The sequence below is a fragment of the Euprymna scolopes genome, chromosome 21 (assembly GCF_053919585.1).
Source record: "Euprymna scolopes isolate OS-2025 chromosome 21, ASM5391958v1, whole genome shotgun sequence".
In the NCBI taxonomy this organism is placed as follows: Eukaryota; Metazoa; Mollusca; class Cephalopoda; order Sepiida; family Sepiolidae; genus Euprymna; species Euprymna scolopes.
In genome coordinates this window covers 18,698,210-18,718,370 of record NC_136502.1, presented here as the reverse complement: position 1 = coordinate 18,718,370, position 20,161 = coordinate 18,698,210, and the positions used below count along the sequence as shown (strand labels likewise).

The following is a 20,161-nucleotide window of genomic DNA, read 5'->3' as shown; positions in this document are numbered from 1 at the left end:
AATTATTTTTGTTGACTTATTTAATATGAAATATCATAAAATAGTTGGATTTTTCTTTAATTATTCTTGTTTTAAGAGATATAATTCTAAAGTATGAATGTTACTTTTCATTTAGTTTTTCATGATTTTTTGTTTGATTTTTTTTTTTTAATAATTTTAAGCATTTAAAAATTTAGTAAGATTTTATAATTGACTAGTTTTACAGTTATTTTATAAATCATCTAAGACAATTATTGCATAAACATTTTAAAAATTAATTAATTTATTTATGAAGTATATGATTAGTGTATTTTGTGTGGTACAGGCGGCAGTGGTCTTGCATTGTGAGTAATTTGAATGCTGTCTGATAAATGATGTGATCTTTGTTCTGTTTCCTCTCTCAACAAATTGTTGGCATTATTTGTTGCTTTTGAAAAACATCTGGCTGAAATTGTTGATTCATTTGGGTAGTTAAAGTTTCCTTCTATGTTCCTCTTATCTGTCATATTCACCTGCCCAACATGTGGCTTGAAGAATTGTGGAATCAGATGATCTGAAAACAACAAACAAATCTCAATAATATAATCACATGCAATTCATATATAGATAATACATTTTAAAAAGTTAGATTTTCTTTATAATTAACAAGCGTTTATTGACCTAATCTTAAAATATGAAACAAATAAACACCTCTCAATAATATACTAAGATGATATTCATGTGCATATGAGGTGTTTGAAGAATCTATTGTGTAACTTTGGCTGTAAGTTTTATATGATTAAAGACGTTTTTTGTGTGGAGGTTGTTTTTGTAATAGCACTCTGTTTCTTTGTGATTTCTTCCTTCCGCCATATGAACTTGGGTTTGTCCTAATTATATTCATTTACCTGTACTTAATCTGTTATCTTAAATAAGAAGGTCCAATATTTATAGGATGCTTCTATGTTGTCTATTAAAGGTGCCCTGCCAATCTTAGATCTTTCTTCTGATACCCACAGCTTTTGCATGAGTTTAGTGACAGTTTTTCATAGTTTTGTTGGGAGATGTAGCAACACAAGGCTCTAGCATAGCACACTACCACATACACTGTACATGTTAGATGTTTATAATAAAGAATTGGTGACCAACATTTGTTTCAATAACTGGTAACCTGAAAACTAAGGATTTCTATGTACATGTATAGAACATAATCCTCAAATTATGCCATTGATTTTCCAAACATCCTTTATCATACATTTTAAAAACGGTAGACTTGTTTATGCATATCAAGTGTTTATTTACCTATCATCTCTTCTGTATGTCCTGTGCCTACTTCACTCCAACCACGTCCACTGTCAGCATGAGAAGACAATGTAGATGTCCATGTTGGACAATAAGGAGTCATCAATGTGTTCTTATCGTCATTCTGTATGTTTGGTGTCATCTACATCACAATTTAAGAAAAAAAACATTTTAATTAAAAAATAATAAAAAAGAAATTGTATAATTTTTGTATTTTAATCAAAGAAAAAATTCTATTCAATCTTTTCCTATAAAAAAAATAAAGGGTGGAACGCTAAAATTGATGCTCTAGATGAGAAGCATGATTTCATTTCCGTTTAATGAAAACCAGTTTTGTTTTTTTTTGTTGCAGACCATCTACTAGTTGGCCAGTTGTTTAAAGATCCCAAGAGTGATAGGAGCCTTACATTATGCCTGAAAGTGACACAATGTTCAACGAGTGAGAACGGAGATGTGCTACTGTACAACTCATGCTCTCTACCAATCCAAGTTATGACAACAGGACCATTGCCTATACCCTAAAAATTTTAATCCGGACGGTTCATCACTTGAGGACATGGCTCAATGCATCGGACAACCCAGGATTATGGTTTTTGATGCGGTTTCAAGTGAGGGCCACATCATGCTACCTCACATCTTCAAAGTCGGCTTGAAAGTAAGCATCTAAGTGTACCTGGATGTGCTGAAAAGTGTGATGATCCCCTGGTGTAATCAGGTGGCTGCTGGCAGACTCTGGATGTGGCAGCAGAACTCGGTGCCAGCCAAGAAGTCCAAATAAACCCAGGCTTGGCTTCAGAAGGAGTGCTACAACTTTGTATACTTGTCTTACTGTCTCCCTCCCTCCCTTGACCTGAACCTGTTGGACTACTTCGTTTGATCATATGCTAAGAACATCACCAACATGACCTCCCACAATACCAATTGTTGCCATCCACCAAGTATTCACAGAGTTTACATTGGCACTTGTGGAAAAGGCAATTTCCCAATTCTGAACCTGTATCAAGGCGGTGATTGAGGCTGAAGAGTGCTATATTGAATAGATGTCAGCTCTACTACATAATCAAGTTACCTGGATTAATTTTTTTAATAAAAGTTTTAAAATAAAGCTGTAGTGTTGTTTTCTTTAGGGTGACAACTTTATCGTTCCACCCTGTATTTATGACCATCGTCTCTGTACAGAAAAGGCCTACACCCACAACTTTTTGGCTGCTAATATTCATACTCAACTAAACAAAAATACTGGACAAAATAATTGATTGTCCAATTAGCAAAGGTATTATAAAGTTTACATGGGATGAATCAATATGTGCTTCATTTATTATGCTTTGCTTTTTTGAAAAGATTATAATTTATCAATGTTTTTTTTTTAACTCATAGTAATGTGTTCTGCTTATCTATATTTTTATTTATGCTTTGCATAAATTTTAATGTGAATAAAGAAATATATATAATAAAAAATAAATATGTAAAAACAGAATTGTTAAAATAAAAATTGCTTAAAAAATATTTGAAACATGCTTAATGTAATATCAATGGAATTGGGTGGTTTGAATGATGATAAAGTTTATCAATTTATGACAAGTTTATTCAAAAAGATATGAAATTTTATTTTAAAAAATCATCAACTTACCTGACTGTTGATGTCAACAGAATTGTTCGGTCTGATTACAGGTGACTGGTTGATGAACCTGGGATATGACTCCCTTCTGTTGGCTGCCATCTCCTCAGCACTTCTACCAAAGTTGGGATCATTTATCATTGTAGTAGGAACATCTGGCCAAGAGCTCCCTCGATAAGAAGATGAAATCAAATGTCTTTGCTCACTCACATATCTATTAGAAACATCATCTCCATCTACACTTGCAGCATTACAACAGCGAAGTACGCAGATCGAGATTGAAGCCGTAACAATGATAGTCACCATCACAGCCAATAACGTAATAATAATCACCATATTAAGATGCACCTTCTCTTCAGACTCACCATTTTGCAGCACACCATTTACTCTTTCCAAAGAAGAAGAAGAAGAGCTCTTGTTTTTCAATAGCAGACTCAAAAAGATTGTAGTTGTGGCTGATAAAACTGGCATACCACTATCCTTCACTACAAACTCCAGTTCATATGAGCCGGCATCTTGTTTGGTAAGGGCACCCGTAGAAGACAACAAACCACTATAATGGTCAATCGTGAACAACTGTTTCTCATTGCCTGCACTTATTTCATATTTCAGAAATGCATTCTCTTGACTGTCACTGTCATGTGCCCTCACAACTGTCACGTTCTTGCTTTCATCAGCAAAATACACAACTTCCACATTGTGTGGATTAACACTGGGAAATGTAAAATATGGACTGTTATCATTTTCATCTTCAACCTCAACAATCACATCCACTGTATTATTCAGTGATGGCATTCCATTGTCTTTCACCAAAACCTCAAACTTATAAACATCTTGTAATTCATGGTCCAATGATTCACTTGTTGAAATAAAACCATCTTTTGTGATCACAAAAGGCAGCAGCAGCAGCACCTCTTCACTTTTATGCTTATTTCTTTGCAGAGAAAACATCAGTTCCCCTCCAGCTCCCAAGTCCGGATCAGATGCATTGATTGAGCCGACATCAATGTCAGCCTTCTGGTTCTCATTGATACGGAATTTGTATCTTGCTTTACTAAATTTCGGCTTCACATCATTCACATCCATCACTTTAATTGAAAACTTACTCTCACTATGGCGCGGTGGGAATCCCATATCTTCACAGCTGATTGTGATGTCATGATTTTCCTCTGTCTCTCTATCCAATGGGTCTTTCAGAATCACTTGGTATTTGTTCAATCCTTGACTTTTCAGTTTAAACTTATCATGATGGAGATCACATATAACTTCTCCATTCTGACCAGCATCATGGTCAGTTACTTTCACATATGCAATAAAACTGCCAACTTCAATGTTTTCAGAAACAGATGTAGAGTTTTCAGTGGATGAAGATGAAAAAAAGTTCACATCTATTTTAGGTGCATTGTTTTGTTGGTTGATCACATTCACTTGCACTAAAGCAATTGAACTTAATGGTGGCATACCTTCATCTATTGCTTTAACATACAAACTATAAATTAATTTTCCTCCTGGTGGTATGATTTTTTGTAAAAATATCTCACCACTGTTTTTATTTACTTTAAAATAGGTCTTGGCAATATCTGTTTTTGTGTTAAACTTGTATAAAATGTGTCCATTCTTTCCCGCATCTAAATCAGTAGCCGATAAATAAGCTACAGGAATATTTTGATCATGTTCACTTTTAATTGTAACATTATAAACTTTCTGAGAAAAAACAGGAAAATTATCATTGACATCTATCACTGAAATATGGACATCTAAAATACTTTGCCTGGGGATCATTCCCCCATCTTTTGCAATTACTTTTATTAGATAGGAATCTTTCTTTTCTCTATCTAACCTATCTTCTAATACAATACTTAGGTCTGATGTCCCAGCCAGAGTTTTTGTCACAGACAATGTAAATGGATGTTCATCATCATCTTTGCTAAGTTCATAAGAAATCTGAGAATTTGGACCACTGATATCTTTATCAATAGCATTTGGGATATATTTTCTCATACCAGTTCCATATCCTTCATCAAATTCAATTTGAATCTGTTTTTTTGGAAATATAGGTTTGTGATCATTAACATCTATTATAATCACTTTGATTTCTAAAAGTTTTATAAATGATTCAGCTTTTTTCACAGCAACATCAATCATTTTGAAACATTCTTTGTTATATATACAAATGGACTCGGCATCTAATATTTGTGCTGTGAATAATTTTCCTGTATTTTTTGCAACACGGAATAATTTAAATTTTCCTTTTTGGTGTTGTGTAAAAGTAATCCCTTTCTGATCTTGAAGGGGAATGGTATCTATTATGTGTGAGTCTGTAGCAATATTTCCAATGTATGTCCCAGGACTTTGCTCTTCTTCCACTTTATAGATGAGGTCAGCACATAAGCAGACATTGAATGCAATAAGAAGATAGTATAGTTTTATCAGCATTTTTTGGTGATATCTGTGGAAAAGAATAAAGTAAAAATTATTTTCTTTTACTACAATTGATAATTCTATGAATATATATATATATATATATATATATATATGTGTGTGTGTGTGTGTGTGTGTGTGCATAGACATGTATATATGGTGTATATATAATTTAATAAATTATTGCTCCCTTTCCAATATTCACTCCCATGTCTTGAGATGGCTTAAGCTAATCTGCAATTCAGATGTTTAGCCCTAAGAAATACTGTTTAACCTTAAACAACAAGTCTAAACTCTTGCTTGAAGGAATCTAGATGGTCTTCATCGATACATTCAACCTTGCTATGTTCGCATTACTGACAAAGTACTTTGATGTTAAGTGAGAATTCTTAAGATCTATAATTTTTAGTTGATATAATAACACTTTTGCAGTATAATTATCTAAATGAATAAATGTAAAATATTTTTTCACTAATCACAACTACAATAGCATCAAAATTCAATCAATAAAATACTATAATCGTTTGACATAATCTATATATACTATGAAACAATAGCACAAACATAGCTCTTTGTAATTTAATTTGTGCATTTTTTAAATGCATAATAAATTAATGTTTGAAGTTATTTGGTTATAATTTGAGTATTCTATTTATATTTTTATATGGAATAGTTTTGTCAATATTAATTAGATTGAATTAATCAAATAAATTATCAAAAACTTTCTTTTTATATTTCAAAGGATGTGCATAAAGTTACATTTTAAAAATTTAATTTGCATATATCTATCTTTTTGTACATTAAGTTTCATACACTACATTAGTTTGGTCTAAACCAAACTAATGTAGTGTATGAACTTATTTGCCCCTTCAAAGAATTTCTCTGAACCCACTCTAAAAACTCATAGAACGCATACATAAGCCACACAACAACACTCTCCCAATGATTAACCTATCATTTAGCTGACAATAGCACCATAAAGAAACACCTAACATCCCATGATAAAAACTTACATGCGTCCGACATTAGAAATATCTTAACGAACAATTCTAAAATTTGATACCTTAACAATTGCACACAATGACTAAAATTACTAGAAGCCATACTTATAAAAAAAACTACAGCCTCTTTCTTACCGGATTTCATTTAACACCAGGACAAATATACTAACAGTATTTAATAACTAACAAGAAACTAAATAAACTATAAAATAAGAAAATTGAAATTAAAACTAAAAATAATTCACCCTAACCATCCTGCACCCACCTTTAACCAAAAAAAAACTATAAATGCATCAAGCCCCAAAGGAAAAGAAAAAGAAAACGACAACAATCGCTCCTGATGATAATCGGACACACCGATGGAAAGCGCTGGAGTAGAATATGGCTGAACAACAACTTTTGGGTGCCATTCTATACAACATGCCAATTGAAATAAAAAAAACGCTCAGCGAATCGAAAAGATATCCAGAAAAATCGGAAAAAAGAATAACTCTGCCGTATTTAATCAGACGTGCTTGAATATATATATATATATATATATAGTCATCCACATACAGTACTGTTTCGCTGTTTCACAGCTCATCAGTGCGGCTAGACAGGCAACTACCTCAAACCAGGATTGAAACCCGACCGTTTATACGGCAGTCAAGGCTTCTAACCATTACGCTATTGGCGGCTGCTTGAACGAGTAGTGAGTTTAACGATGTTTTGATATCGTCTGAAATACCTCCGCTCGATTTGTTTACACAAAGAGCGTCGCTTATATGCTAATGGTATTTCGTTTTTCACTTCTCAATATGCTCAACTCAAGGTGAGGAGCACTATAGTCATCCACATACAGTACTGTTTCGCTGTTTCACAATATATATATATATATATATATATATAGGATCAAGTAAAGAATAGATACCCTGTAGCAGACGACGCCGCCTGGCGGTGACAAGCGCACATTTCAACTAACACCGACCTTGACATTGGCACACGCACATAGCGTCGGTTGTTTGTAAACAAGTCAAATAGCAAACATGCTCGAATATTCGCCAGCAATTTTTTTTTTTTTTTAATATATTTACAAAAATTTTGAAGATTTAAAAGAAAAAATATATATTTACAAAACATTTCTTTTTAAGTAAGTAATAAAATGAACGTATTTAAATAAAAGATATTTAAATAAATGGGTGTCTTCTGTTTCGGATTTTTTCGACCAAGATTGATTTTAATGTACCGTGTTTTTTTTTTTTGGGGGGGGGGTTCTGTGTGCGTTTTTAAGACAATTCAATATTTATTAAATTATTCTTTAAAACATTAACTCCAGCGACAATTAATATATTTTTAAAATAATATTTTTAAATATTAAATTTTGACGAATATTCGCGAGCAATATTTTTTTTTAAATAAAAGATATTTAAATAAATGGGCGTCTTTCTGAGTGCGTTTTTAATATATTTACAGGACTTTTTAATAACTATTTTATTCTTTTTATCAAGTAAAAATAGAACTTTTATAATGACATATATATTATGGACTGTTTTTCAAACATCGAAATTTTCAAATTAAAGTTAGTTTTATTTAAAAAAAAAAAAAAAAGACGAGGTGTTTTTTTTTTTCAATTAAATTATTATAAACTTTATTTGAACTTTCAAAAAACTTTTACAGGCATAAAAAATAGACTTTATAGATATTTTGGTTATCTTTCAGATGCAAGGTTCATTGTTTACTTGCGGTTTTAACGATGTAAGATTCCGTTGTACGGAAGACCAAATCGGCCAAAATGTCTATGATGTTTTTATTGGCGCTTTTCTTCGTATTTTTAATAACATTTTTTTGCACCATTTACAAGTTCTTTTTACAAATAATTTTTTTAATACTGTAATAGTAAAATAAAGATACATTTATTAATTATACGGAAAAAGTATCTCGTAATGTTTACACACGAGATTTGTTTCCTGTTGATTTCTCTTTTTTTTAAATATTAAAATTGATTTAAAGTGATTTTCAAGCCTTTAACATGACGGAGTTTATAATGAAAACCAAATTACCGTTAAAATTAAAATAATCTTTATTAGAAATTTGTAACAAAATAACAAAATTATAAAACTATTAGATTAAAATTGAGAACTTTTAATTAAACAACGTGAACATTTTATAATGAGTGTTTTCATGAAATGTATTTTTAATAATAAAAAAAGTGAACTTTTTTTTACTTAAACTTCATAAAAAAAACGTATCCAATATAGAATTTTACTAAAATAATTTTATTATTACAGTATTAAAAAAATTATTTGTAAAAAAAAAACTTGTAAATGGTGCAAAAAAAATGTTATTAAAAAATACGAAGAAAAGCGCCAATTAAAACATCGTAGACGTATATTATCATTTAAACAGTATATCAATTTAAATATTTAAATTCAGTAAATAAATTTAAATATTTAAATTATGGCCGATTTGGTCTTCCGTACAACGGAATCTTACATCGTTACAATCGCAAGTAAACAAGGAACCTTGCATCTGAAAGATAACCGATATTTTATAATAATTTTTTAAACGAAAAGTTTTTTTTTATTATTTCATTGTTGAATAAAATTTCAAAATGATAAATGGTGAAAAAAAATATCTCGAAAAGAAAAAACACCTCGTCTTTTTTCTTTTTTAAATAAAACTTTAATTTTAAAATTTCGATGTTTGAAAAACAGTCCATAATATAGATTTCATTATAAAAGTTCTATTTTTGTTTGATAAAAAGAATAAAACAGTTAATAAATAAAAAAATTTAAAAAAAAAAAACAGTCCATTAAGTTCAAATAAAAACTGTTTGAATAAAACTTATTTAAAAAAAAAAAAGGTTCATTATTATTTATTATTATAATACAACTCAATATTTATTTAAATTGCGATGTATGTCGGTGGTCAGTGAAGGAGAAATCCTTCTAGGCCGAGACAATTTTTATGCATAATAAAATAAAATCACAAGTATAAACAATCGAGATTTAAAGATTTGGTCGCAAAAATCCGACACAGAAGACACCCATTTATTTAAATATCTTTTATTTAAATACGTTCGTTTTGTCACTTACTTAAAAAAAAAAAAAAATGTTTTGTAAATATATATTTTTTCTTTTAAATCTTCAATAGTTTTGTAAATATATATATATAAAAAAAGTTGCTGGCGAATATTCGAGCATGTTTGCTATTTGACTTGTTTACAAACAACCGACGTTATGTGCGTGTGCCAATGTCAAGGTCGAATCACCGGTGTTAGTTTAAATGTGCGCTTGTCACCGCCAGGCGGCGTCGTCTGCTACAGGGTATCTATTCTTTACTTGATCCTATATATATATATATATATACACACACACATATATATATATATATATATATATATATATGAAATAAAATGGTGGTGGAAGGACCTGGATACTCAACGTTTCGCCCGATTTATGCGGGCTTCTTCAAGAGGGATGGTCATTGACGAGAGAGTCAGAGGATTGGGGCTATATATAATGATGGGGGAGAGCAATGTGTTTTCCTTATGTAAATTAGATATCATATATACATATTATACATTTTATGAGAGAAAAAAAATAAATTAGAGTAAACTAGTGTAGTAGATTACGTCTAAAAGTTAAAATATCATAGAGATTAAAAAAAAAAATTGTGTTTGGAAATATAGTGGTGATAGATTAAGCAAATAAAATGACACGAGATTACGAAAGAATTTTTTTTTTTTTTCGTAATCTCGTGTCATTTTATTTACTTAATCTATCACCGCTATATTTCCAAACACAATTTTTTTTTTTTAATCTCTACGATATTTTAACTTTTAGACGTAATCCACTACACTAGTTTACTCTAATTTATTTTCTTTCTCTCATAAAATGTATATATATGTATATATGATATCTAATTTACATAAGGAAAACACATTGCTCTCCCCCATCATTATATATAGCCCCAATCCTCTGACTCTCTCGTCAATGACTATCCCTCTTGAAGAAGCCCACATAAATCGGGCAAAACGTTGAGTATCCAGGTCCTTCCACCTCCATTTTATTTCATATCGTTGGATTTAATCCAGCTCAACAATCATATATATATATATATACTTCGGAATAGTTTTTTTTAACAATCAGTGGTTATGTAAACGTGAGATTGGTGGTTTACAAAATATTACTGGGAGCAATATTCTATAAGTTATCCCATCTAAACAAGAATTGCTCGATATGCAAGATAGAGCAAATAAATTAAATTGTAATTCAATGAATTTCAAAAAACTCTCATTGAAATGAAATGAAGTGGTTGAGTTTCATATCAAAGAATTTTTATTATTCTAAGCAAGACAAAGAATGTTTTAGAAAGTTTATCTCCTTAACCTATCGGGTTTCGATGTCTACCATCTCATCAGAGGAGTGAAAATATTAGCTAATAGTTATAAAGGTATGCACCCTATTTGCTGAAGTCAGTGAGACATGGAAAGTCAAAGTGAAAATAATACATTTATCAGAAGTCCTGTAGCAGGAGTATTTGTAGAAAAAGGATATGAATGTTTTTGTTGATCCAAGTTGTTTGGTAAAATCCATATTATACGTTCTTTACATCCGTTTGGTAATAGTTTCCAAGTTATATCCTGGGTAATCCGCATAGCTGTGTACATATCCGAATCTGGCAAGTGCTTGTTTAAATTTGTTTTGGGTCCAGCCGATAATAATTTCAAAGTCTGGTGGAAGCCTTTTCATTAGAAGCTTATATTATTTTTAGTGGGGCGAAGTGTTAGGGAGAGTACGTAATGGTAAGTGGTAGGAGGTGGGGTGAGACATTTGTGCATATTCATCCTAATATACACATGAACACACATATACAAACTCAACACTTACACACAATATACATATGTTATATACATACAGATACACACACACACATACATACACACATATACACACATACACACACATATATAAACATATACATACATATACATATATACAGACACTTAAACATACAGACATCTCTATAAAAATAAAAATAGATATCTCTTCAAGTAGAATCTAAGAATCATAAAGTTTGACCGGTCGCTTAATTGAGGTTAGGTCGTGTACAAGATATAGGGACTTGGTTCGGGGGGGGGGGAAGAAAGGAGGAGGAATAAAAATAATATGGATATAACAACAAAAACCAAAATAAACTAAAATAAAGAGATGGGCCAAATACGTAAATTGAATAATTCTTTTTTTCCTGATTTTTCCTAGTTTAACCTCAAACCTCATTGTAAATTTAAATCGTATTTGTTCTGTCAACTCAAGTTATATGTACTGCCCATGAGGTGCTAATTATTATTAATTTTATACGTATCTATATTACCCTTAGAAAGAGGATTGACATAAAGTTTAGAATATACTAATGTTTATTAGCTAATTGTGAAATTAATTCTAATATTATTGATGGAACGTTTTATCTTTATTTTATGGTCCTTACTGTAATAGTTCAATGCTAAGTAAGTTAAAACAAAGGTAATAAAGTAATGATAATACCTTACTGAAAAAAAAAAAACGTTTAAAATCAGTATATCCATAACCGGTACTAGTGCATGAGCTGGCCTGGGCGTGGCTTATCACTCGCTCGGATTTCTCCGTAAAATGACGTCACATGCTGCCATCTGACGGAGAAAATGGACGAGGGGTGGGGGTGGGGGGCTTACAGAGAGAGAAAACGCGAAAAAATAAATGGCCGACAGGGGGGGGGGGCTAGCAGCGCCAAATACAAGTTTCCAGAATATTTCAACACGAAACTGTTTGAAAAAATTAATTATAGCATTTTCTTTAATTACTATAAAATTAATATAGTGGTAAAATTATTTAAAAAAAAACAAAGAAAACAGAAGCCAAACCATTTCAAAAAAGGTCAAATTCACGAAATTAGCCATTAAAAGAATAATAAATGGTAACATTATCAATAAAAGTTACTTTCCAACTTATCTGCATCATTCGTTGGTATTTTTAAGTAGTTTTAAGTGCTTTTTATTTCATATCGAATGTTAGAGCGGTTTTCGGCTAAGCTTGCGAAGTTCTGAAATGCCATAAAACATACCCCGTTTTTTTTGTTTTTTTTTTAAATAATTACTACTTTTTTAAATAGAAAAATGAATGATGCAGGTAAGTTGCAAAGTAATTTTTATTGTCAAATAATAACAGAAAAACTTACCGTAATTATTTTTCACATGCATGGGAGTCAAATAGAAGAAAACTTGTCGTAATGTTTTCAAGGGAAAAAGCTAAACAAAAAAAAATGGACGACTGGGGGGAGGGGCGCTAGCAACAGCAGCGCCAAATACAAGTTTCCAGAATATTTCCTGCTTGAAAAATTAATTATCAGATAACACCGACCACTCTAATTTGTTTTTTTTTTTATAGGTAATTGAGGTCGCTGACAACGAATCTGATAGTCAACGCGCGCCCCAACATGACATCCCCCCCTTGCCGTCGTTTATGCTACAGCGTAGCATAAATGGAAGCTGCAAAATGGTCAAAAGTAGTTCGTGGGTTCAGGGGTAAATACCATGCAAACGGTAAATTTGCCCCAAGTTTGACTATCAGATTCGTTGTCAGCGACCTCAATTACCTATAAAAAAAAAACAAATTAGAGTGGTCGGTGTTATCTGATAATTAATTTTTCAAGCAGGAAATATTCTGGAAACTTGTATTTGGCGCTGCTGTTGCTAGCGCCCCTCCCCCCCAGTCGTCCATTTTTTTTTTTGTTTAGCTTTTTCCCTTGAAAACATTACGACAAGTTTTCTTCTATTTGACTCCCATGCATGTGAAAAATAATTACGGTAAGTTTTTCTGTTATTATTTGACAATAAAAATTACTTTGCAACTTACCTGCATCATTCATTTTTCTATTTAAAAAAGTAGTAATTATTTAAAAAAAAAACAAAAAAAAACGGGGTATGTTTTATGGCATTTCAGAACTTCGCAAGGTTAGCCGAAAACCGCTCTAACATTCGATATGAAATAAAAAGCACTTAAAACTACTTAAAAATACCAATGAATGATGCAGATAAGTTGGAAAGTAACTTTTATTGATAATGTTACCATTTATTATTCTTTTAATGGCTAATTTCGTGAATTTGACCTTTTTTGAAATGGTTTGGCTTCTGTTTTCTTTGTTTTTTTTTTAAATAATTTTACCACTATATTAATTTTATAGTAATTAAAGAAAATGCTATAATTAATTTTTTCAAACAGTTTCGTGTTGAAATATTCTGGAAACTTGTATTTGGCGCTGCTAGCCCCCCCCCCCTGTCGGCCATTTATTTTTTCGCGTTTTCTCTCTCTGTAAGCCCCCCACCCCCACCCCTCGTCCATTTTCTCCGTCAGATGGCAGCATGTGACGTCATTTTACGGAGAAATCCGAGCGAGTGATAAGCCACGCCCAGGCCAGCTCATGCACTAGTACCCCATAACCTTATGCTATTTAATAATATTTAACCGGGGAAATTTTCTATAACTGCATTATTAGTACATATACATACACACACATATATACCCACACATACATATACATACATATACACATATATATATATATACATATATATATATACATATATATACACATACACATATATATATATACATATATATACACATACACATATATATATATATATATATACCTATATATACCCACACATAACATATACATACCCACACGTATACCCACACGTACACATGCATGAACGTGTACAATATATATATTTTTATTTATTTTTTTTTTAATTTTTTTTTTTTTATACATACTCGCAACCATACGGTTAATACACACATACGCTCACTTATTCTATGTATACTTACATCTACGCCCATATATACCCACAGATAACAGGTGTTCCATATATAGACAGATATACCCTCATATATATAAAAAATGTATTTAGAAATAAAAATGTATGCACTTATTTAAACTATAAATTATAGGAATAATTAGTGTATGTAACTTACCTAAGTTTATCAATGATATTTTTTATTTTTTTTTAAATTTTGTTATAATTTTTAACCCCTCCTCTTCTAATTTAACATTAATAAGATGAAAAAAATGGGATTGTGTAACTATGGTTATAGAATTTAATTAACCTAGTACCATCAGGGATGACGCATCAATGAGTATAGTTCTTTCTTGTTTATACGTACGGATCTGGAGATTACCTTGCAATGGGGAATTTTTACTCCTTTTCTGGTTAGTAGATGGGTGCGGAATTATAAATTCTTTAAATGGGAAGCTACATGCTTTTGGAAATACTATTATAATTAGATCTTAGAGTGCCAATTACGTGTAGGAGATTTAAAGTGTAGCATTTTAATGTGCTTATAGTAAGGCTCTACTTAACATGTGCATATACACAAACAGAGAAAGTTATTTTATGTGTTAAAACAGGTTATTAAGAACCTATCTTTAGAAATGAACATTATTATATTATTAGTAAAGTAAATGTTTAGATTTTAGTCAAGACTGGTATGTATTTAGTACTTTGTTTTTACCTATTTCTCATTTGTACAGAGAGTGTATGTTATTTTATTTTAAGATTGCTGTATTTAAATTTTTTCTTGTGTTTACATCTGGACACTAGCTCGTTCTTGGTATTAATTATGGGTTTATTGAAGGTTATGATGTTAACTGCCTCGGATATACACAGATTGCAACACTTATCCCCTGGGGCATATGATCTAGATTTATTCAGTATTCTCCATTTAATTGAATATGGAATTTTCTTGTCCTCTAGGCTGTTGATTAATTTGGTTAAAGATGTGCTATTATTATCATTGTTTTGAGATCTTTCATTTTTGAAGGAATGTAGGTGGTTTGAGATTCTTATTTTTATTAAGCTTGATGACGCACCTATATACGTGAATGTTTTCCTTGTTTTATTACTGTTTATTTGTTCATCGGTCCCATTTCTATTGAGTCCTATATTGGGGGGCTGGGCAAAGATGGGGCATGGGGATTCATAGCCTTGGTTCTGGTTAGTACTAAATTGGTCTTCACTGGGAATTATATTATTGGATACGTTAGCTTGGCTGTTGTTGTTTCTGTTGTTATTATTATTCGAGCCCTCGCCATATGTTTCCTTATATATGTTTGCGTTCTGAACGCTTCGACAATATTCATTGTTTTCCTCGTTTGATTGGTTGTTTTTATGTTTTGGTAGTTGCGTGACTGTGTTTTCTACAAATACTCCTGCTACAGGACTTCTGATAAATGTATTATTTTCACTTTGACTTTCCATGTCTCACTGACTTTAGCAAATAGGGTGCATACCTTTATAACTATTTGCTAATATTTTCACTCCTCTGATGAGATGGTAGACATCGAAACCCTATAGGTTAAGGAGATAAACTTTCTAAAACATTCTTTGTCTTGCTTAGAATAATAAAAATTCTTTGATATGAAACTCAACCACTTCATTTCATTTCAATGAGAGTTTTTTGAAATTCATTGAATTACAATTTAATATATATATATATATATATATATATATATATATATATATATATATATATATATATATATATATATATTAGCAGGCCACCCGGCATTGCCCAGTCATAAAATATGTTTAAATACGATATTTTGATTAATCCAGATTTCGTATTTATTATTATATTATATTGGACCGAATATATAGTAATGATTTAAAAAGTTTTTAAAAAATGACATGTACACCACTACCAAGAATCAAAACCAAAACGTTTAGCTTACGATTTACTTTTTCTTTTAATGTTAATGCCTAGGCTATGAAAACATGAAGACATGTTTGCTGCAAGGCTAAAAATTAAAACAGGAACCAATAGTTATTACTTTATGCATGCATATTCGTAATGCCATCGTTCGACTTTCAGCTGCCAAATTCCATTTTTTTAATTTTCACACTTTTGTACTGATTTCCCCTGGCTAAAACACAAATATAAAGTTTGGTAGACAAAATTTTTTACCCAAATATATATATATATGCATACATAAATATATATAGAAAGAGGTTTGTGTTTACTATAACCTTTTTATGCAAAGATTACACAAGTATAAATCATGTAGAATATCTGCATGAATATAATTACATGTAATAGTCAACTAAAGATGATCATCCCATAAAAAAACAAAAATATTACTAAGGAATAAATTAAAATGAATGCTTAAAAGAATATGCAAATTAGTTAGATCTTTTGCAAATGAATGCAATTCCTCAACCCATATATAACAAAGTTGTATTTTATTTTTATTTTAAATAAATAGAAAAAACGATTTTTAATATGAATATCAATGCACAAAAAAAAAAATTCATAGGAGTATAGATATATTTAATAACTAGCAGGACCCATTAACTGGTGTTGCCTGGTGGAAGCATGACCCTCACATAAAAAATTAAACTATGGCTTGCTATGTTAAGAACGGCGTTACGAATAGACACCCTCAACTTTGCCATGGTAAGAACGGCTTTCAGAATAGACACCTCATTTTATGAAGAGGTGGGTTTGTCAAAGTATTTCCCCCCAAATTTAACCTTGATATTCATTATCAACATACTGACCTGCAAAGACTATAAACCCCGACAAAAAATTGGAGGTTGGCAATATCGATCGGAGAGAAGTAGATTTGTTTATCACGCATGCATATAAATATGGCAGCAACTGCAGTACAGTGCATAATGCATGTCTGTATATCTTGTAAACTACTTTCTACCAAAGTTAAAAGAGATTTCCTCAATAAGCATAGTCAAAAACTTATAAAAGTTGTCATTTTAAGGAAAATTGTTGAGTTGGAGCTAAGGTAAAAATTTACCAAAAAAAAAAAAACGCAGTTAATGTATGAGCAGTGCCAATGATGAGCCCGGAAAAGAGAAGTAAACAAAAAACAAATATATAATAAATAAGTGTTTCTATAGGCAATGTAATTTTGGGTAAATTTGTAGCTTAGCAGTGTAAATTACTTGACAGACACAAATTATAAGAAACTATATATGCATATATAAACGCATTAATCGACCTGAAGGCTGAAATAAAATCAGAAAAAATTTCCTTGTTATTATGTTTTCATCATTTTTATTAGACTAAATGTACGACAATCGAGGCCACCATATTGCTTGTATAATTTAGCCTTTCTAAGGATTGACAAATTGGCCTTTTAAAGGCCAATTTGTCCTTTTATGCTTTTTCATGGAACCCTGTTTTAATTAAGAGTGTATAAAAGGCCAACCTGTCAAAATTTAGAAAGGCCAATTGTTATAAGCAATATGGCGGCCTTGAATGTCGTAAATTTAGTCCAATCTAAAATGATGAAAAAATAAAATTAATGAAATTTTTTCTGGTTTTATTTCAGCCTTTGGGTCTAATAATATGTTTTATATAGAAATAAAAATGTTTTATAATTTGTTTGTCTGTCAACAAACGAAAACAAAACAAAAAAAAATAGCATCGTTCAAGGGTTGGAAGCGGTTGACACATATCTTGAGCGTTCGTTTATGTATGTAAAAGTGGATTCTGGAATAATAGAATTGGCTGGTATCAGCCAAACAGATGAGGTGGATTTCGAGGAAGAATTTATTATTTTTTATGGACAGATTGTGATATGTGTATGTAGCTAATAACCAATTATGATGAGTGCAATGAAAGTATCGTAGGAAAATGTAGAATAGGTCCCAGTGTCAACTGGTAGCAGTGAGAGGGCTAAATATTTATAGAGAAAAGTAGGAACTCCTTCCTCTATAGATGTTGTGATTGTGATATTGTTGCTCCTAGGATGCAATGTAGCATTTTATTTTAACGACTTAACGTGTCTAAAATTGTGTTTGAAAATTACATAAGATAGTAGCTGATAGCCTAGACCTAATGAATTAGTATGTGCATCTGTTATTGCAAACCTACGATACTTAAGTCCAGAGGGGAATTTCTGCAGTCAAAATATTATATAGGAGATAAGAGCATTAATATATATATATATATATATATATATATATAGAGAGAGAGAGAGAGAGAGAGAGAGAGAGAGAGAGAGAAAGAAAGAGAGAGAGGGGGGATAGGATAATAAAATTACAAATGAATAACACCAAGCATTTATTTATCATAAACTATTTAAAAAATGTTATGAAGATTAAGCATACAAGAAGCTGTACATAGGTCCTTGCTCTATAGTATGTATTCAGCTTTTCAGAAAACTATGTTTGAATTATGCTTCATTAAAAATATGTTGTATTATTAATTTAAATAAAAGTCATTTTCATGATAATATAAATGTAATTAATTAAAAGACTTTCGCAATTATTCATTTGAAAGATGACCCATTTTATTAATTATTTAATGCTGAAATACAATGTCCATTGCGAATATTTAATTGCATATGATGAATTGGAGACAAATTGACATTTTACTAATTTTACTCATACCTTCTCAATGGTATTAGTGCTTGATTGGACAAAATTGGTAGGTCTCATATAATAAGAAAGCAAAAAAGTATATTTTGTTTTGGGATAAAGTATTTTGTTTTCATTACTGCAAAATCTACAAAAATGAATGAAAAGTAAGCCTTTGCTTAAAACTATCACATTTGTCCTTTGTAATTCCAACCATGAAATCTTTGCAATTATTAGAGTTATTTCCCTTATATCAGTTCGTAGCTCGGCTAAATATTGATATTTTCAGTATTGATATATTTTATTAAAATAATATTAAACATAGTATTAATTTATTTAATACATTATGTGAATGTATTCATTAGAGAAATTGTAAATTATTATATATCAATGACTTGATTTTTTTTTTATAAATAACAAAATATTTCATTTTTGGCAATAAATATTCTAATCAATATTTAATTTCTACAATTGCTTTTCTTTTTTAGCAAATTATTTAACACTAACTGTACTTACCCAAATTTTCTTGGGGACGGGAAAAATAATATATTTTTACACAGGATTATTTTATTTTTGTTATCATTAATGCAATATCAAAGTTATGTATAGGTAAGAAACACACGGCCAAAAGGGATCGTATCTGATAGTTATATTAAAAAAATAGTTATTTCAAAGAATTTAAGTAATCTTATGCTTCATATATATATATATATATATATATATATATATATTGCCTATTTTTATCAGACATTATGAAACATATTACAAGATAAATAAAAATCATTACATATAATAATAAAATTATGAAACATATTACAAGATAAATAAAAAGCATTATATTATGATCAAATTACTTTTACATAAAAGAGTTATATGTGAAAAGACTTTATAAAAATCAGGTTTACAAATTCAGTTTTTAGTGTTTCTCTCGATTTGCACAAAAGTAAAATAAAATATTTAATATTCTTTTAAAAATATTTTTTTCATGTATAACAGTTTTATATATGAATTGCAATAAAATGAAAAACTTACCTCATTTCTAAAATACTCCTAAGAAGTAAATTTACATCTTATGATTCAAGTAGACATTTTGGTAGCCATTTTGTATTTCACAGGCAGAACAAAGAATTTGCTCATTATGGTGTAAGTGTAAGTGAGTGTGTGTGTATACAAGCATAGCTTCTGCATAGATGTGTGTGTGTGTGTGAGAGAGAGAGAGAGAGAGAGAGAGAGAGAGAGGGCGAGTAGTGTAAAATCCTAGTAAGGGTAATGTGTGTGAAATGGCTGACTCTCACACTAACGAGATTTTGATGAGATTATTTAAATTAAAATTTAGAAATATATTATTTAAAGTAATAATATTAGTTGTATATTATTTCATGAAAAGTGTTATCCTGAGATCTTATTTAAAAATAACATGCCTGCTTTTGCTCTCCCATAATGCAACACACCATTATTACCTCCATT

General features: G+C 30.5%; 1 protein-coding gene across 1 annotated transcript; it reads right to left on the bottom strand.

The window, feature by feature from the left end:
* Positions 1 to 281: 281 nt before the first annotated feature.
* Positions 282 to 19,836, bottom strand: LOC145243068 (protocadherin beta-8-like). Its single transcript, XM_080106172.1, has 4 exons — positions 19,727 to 19,836; positions 2,891 to 5,327; positions 1,261 to 1,402; positions 282 to 532 (listed from the first exon to the last, which is right to left on the bottom strand). The coding sequence occupies exons 1-4, from the start codon at positions 19,729 to 19,731 to the stop codon at positions 282 to 284; spliced, it is 2,835 nt and encodes a 944-aa protein (XP_079962298.1). The 5' UTR covers positions 19,732 to 19,836.
* Between the last annotated feature and the right edge of the window lie 325 nt (positions 19,837 to 20,161).